Source organism: Lactuca serriola, chromosome 7 (assembly GCF_051521515.1).
Source record: "Lactuca serriola cultivar US96UC23 chromosome 7, Lser_US96UC23_V15, whole genome shotgun sequence".
Taxonomy (NCBI): Eukaryota; Viridiplantae; Streptophyta; class Magnoliopsida; order Asterales; family Asteraceae; genus Lactuca; species Lactuca serriola.
Window position 1 is genome coordinate 114,220,822 of NC_136414.1, and position 2,663 is coordinate 114,223,484.

The following is a 2,663-nucleotide window of genomic DNA, read 5'->3' on the forward strand; positions in this document are numbered from 1 at the left end:
GTCAGCATAACTCTTCTGGCGACTCTATGTTGTCTGCAATCTCTATTTGATATAATGCATAAGCTTTGTCGTATGAAGAGCCACCTCTGTTTTCCCCATGACCCTGTGAACGACCTCTCCTCAACAAACTGGGGTACAACATTTCCTCCCATAGAGAAGCTCAAACGATGGCGCACCGATACTGGAGTGATAACTGTTGTTATATGAAAACTTAGTTAGGGGAAGGTAGGAATCCCAACTCCCACCGTAATCAATCACACCAGCTCGCAATGTATCCTCAAACGTCTGGATGGTCCTCTCGCTCTGGCCATCAGTCTACTGATGATAAGCAGTGCTATACTACTCATACCCTGTTTCTTGTGGAACCTCTGCCAAAACCTTAAAGTGAATCGAACTTCCCAATCTGATACAATAGAAATCAGGACACCATGTTGGGTGATGATCTCAAAAAGCATACATCGGCCAACGAACTCTCTCGAATAGCTAAGAAGTGGGTACTCTTGGTCAGACGGTCCACTATCACCCAAATCGCATCAAACCCCTTAGTCGTCCGATGGATAGGAAATTCATGGTGATCTGCTCCCATTTCCACATGGGAACCTCTAAGGGTTAAATCTTGCCATGCGGCCTCTGGTGCTCAGCCTTGAACGTCCGACATGTCAGACACCTCTCAACATACCAGGCTATCTCCCTCTTCATGCACGATCACCAGTAACTGAGTTGAAAATCCCAATACATCTTGGTGGCTCCAGGGTGTATCGAAAATATGGATTTGTGTGCTTTCTCCAACATAGTCTTCCTGATCCCACCAAAATCTGGTACCCAAACCCGACCACACCAAGTTAATAATCTGCCGTTGTTAGAAGAAAACTTGTCAATCTCACCTCTGAGTCTCTCTTGCTTCTGGTTCTCCTCCTTGAATCCCTCGACCTGAGCTTCCCTAATCTAATCTAGAAGCGAAGAGTTGATCACAATCCTTGACCACGTCGACTTTTCATTCTCACCTCTGAGTCTCCGATAATACTTGGCTAAACCTAGAAAACTCATGATCTCCGATGGAGACTTTGGAACCTTCTGCTGCATCACAACCTCAATGTTGGTCGGGTCGACCAAAATCTCATTCTAGTTAATGAGGTGTCCTAAGAACTGGACCTCCCGTAACCAAAAGTCGCACTTTAAGAAATTGGCATACAACCGTTCCCGCTTCAAAACTCCTAGAAGCTCTCGAAATTTCTCCTCATGATGTTCCCTGGTATTGGAATAGACCAGGATGTCATCAATAGAAACAATGATCGATCAATCGAGCATCGACCTGTACACTCGATTCATCAAATCCATAAATTCTATAGGCGCATTGGTGAGCCCAAACGGCATCACCACAATCCTCCTCTCTAACCCTCATCTGATGATACCCTGACCTCAAATCAATCTTAGAGAATGAAGATGTACCATGCAACTGATCAAAGAGGTCATCAATCCATGGAAGTGGATAACGGTTCTTCACTGCTAACTTGTTAAATTCCTGGTAATCAATTCGTGGAAGTAGATAACGGTCTTCACCGCTAACTTGTTAAAATCTGGATCTTCACCGCTAGCTTGTTAAAATCCTGGATAACAATGTGAACCATCCTTCTTCTTAACAAACAAGATCGATGCTCTCCATGATGACCTGCATGGTCTAATAAACTGCTTGTCCAACATATCCTAAACCTGAGAGGACAACTCATGCATCATCCGTGGTGCCAATTGATACGACGCCTTTAGCAATCAGAGCCACCCGGGCACCAAATCAATCATGAACTCAACCTGCTTCTCAGAAGGCACATCGGGTAAATCCTCCAAGAAGACATTTGCAAATTCTCTAACTTTAGGCACATTTGCAACCGAAACCTCCTTCCCAACTCGAGTGTAAACCACATATGCGAGGTAACCCAAATACCCATGTTGAAGATACTGTCGAGCTCTGGCTGCAGAATAAAAGGTTGATCCAACCCTAGTACCCTCTCCATAAATAACCATTTCTCTCTCACTTGGGGTTCGAACTACCGCTCGTTGACCCTTGCAATCAATCATTGCACCAAACCTGCTCAAATAGTCCATTCCTACTATCATGCATACATCCCCCATGGGAATAAGGATCAAATCTTTCAGATAAGACACCCCAACAATCTTTATAACACAACACCGATAAGCGCCTGATGTAGAAACCTCGTGTTCGTTGGCGATAGAAACTGACAATGGACACTCCAACTCTCCAAGAGTCATCTCAAAACTCCTATTGAAAGACTGAGACACAAACGACCGACTCACACCCTAGTCAAAAAGCACAAGAGTAGTCAAGGAGTTCACTAAGATGGTACATAGTATAATCATAAACATCAACATACCATAAAATAAATGACAAAATAATAAATGAATACATACTATGTAACACCGTAAATTTCAAAATAATTTTTCACAATTTATAAAAACATTTCCCATTAACTTTTCATAAAAACATCAAGTTTAAATCTCAATTCACATTATACAAAATCCCAAGATCACAAGTATAACAAAATCCCATGCGTCTGTACGGATCAAGGCGGCGCCTTCCCACGGTCCTCGCTAGTACCTGAAACAACAACACTAACACTGTAAGCACAAAGCTTAGTGAGTTTCCCCAA

General features: G+C 43.1%; 1 protein-coding gene across 1 annotated transcript; it reads right to left on the reverse strand.

Annotated features, from left to right (window-relative positions):
* Nucleotides 1-1,767: 1,767 nt before the first annotated feature.
* Nucleotides 1,768-2,265, reverse strand: LOC145064304 (uncharacterized). The gene has a single exon (XM_079011779.1). The coding sequence runs from the start codon at nucleotides 2,263-2,265 to the stop codon at nucleotides 1,768-1,770; it is 498 nt and encodes a 165-aa protein (XP_078867905.1).
* Between the last annotated feature and the right edge of the window lie 398 nt (nucleotides 2,266-2,663).

Excerpts from the sequence above, each read along its gene's own strand:
- LOC145064304 (XM_079011779.1), bottom strand. The coding sequence starts at position 2,265 with ATGACTCTTGGAGAGTTGGAGTGTCCATTGTCAGTTTCTATCGCCAAC.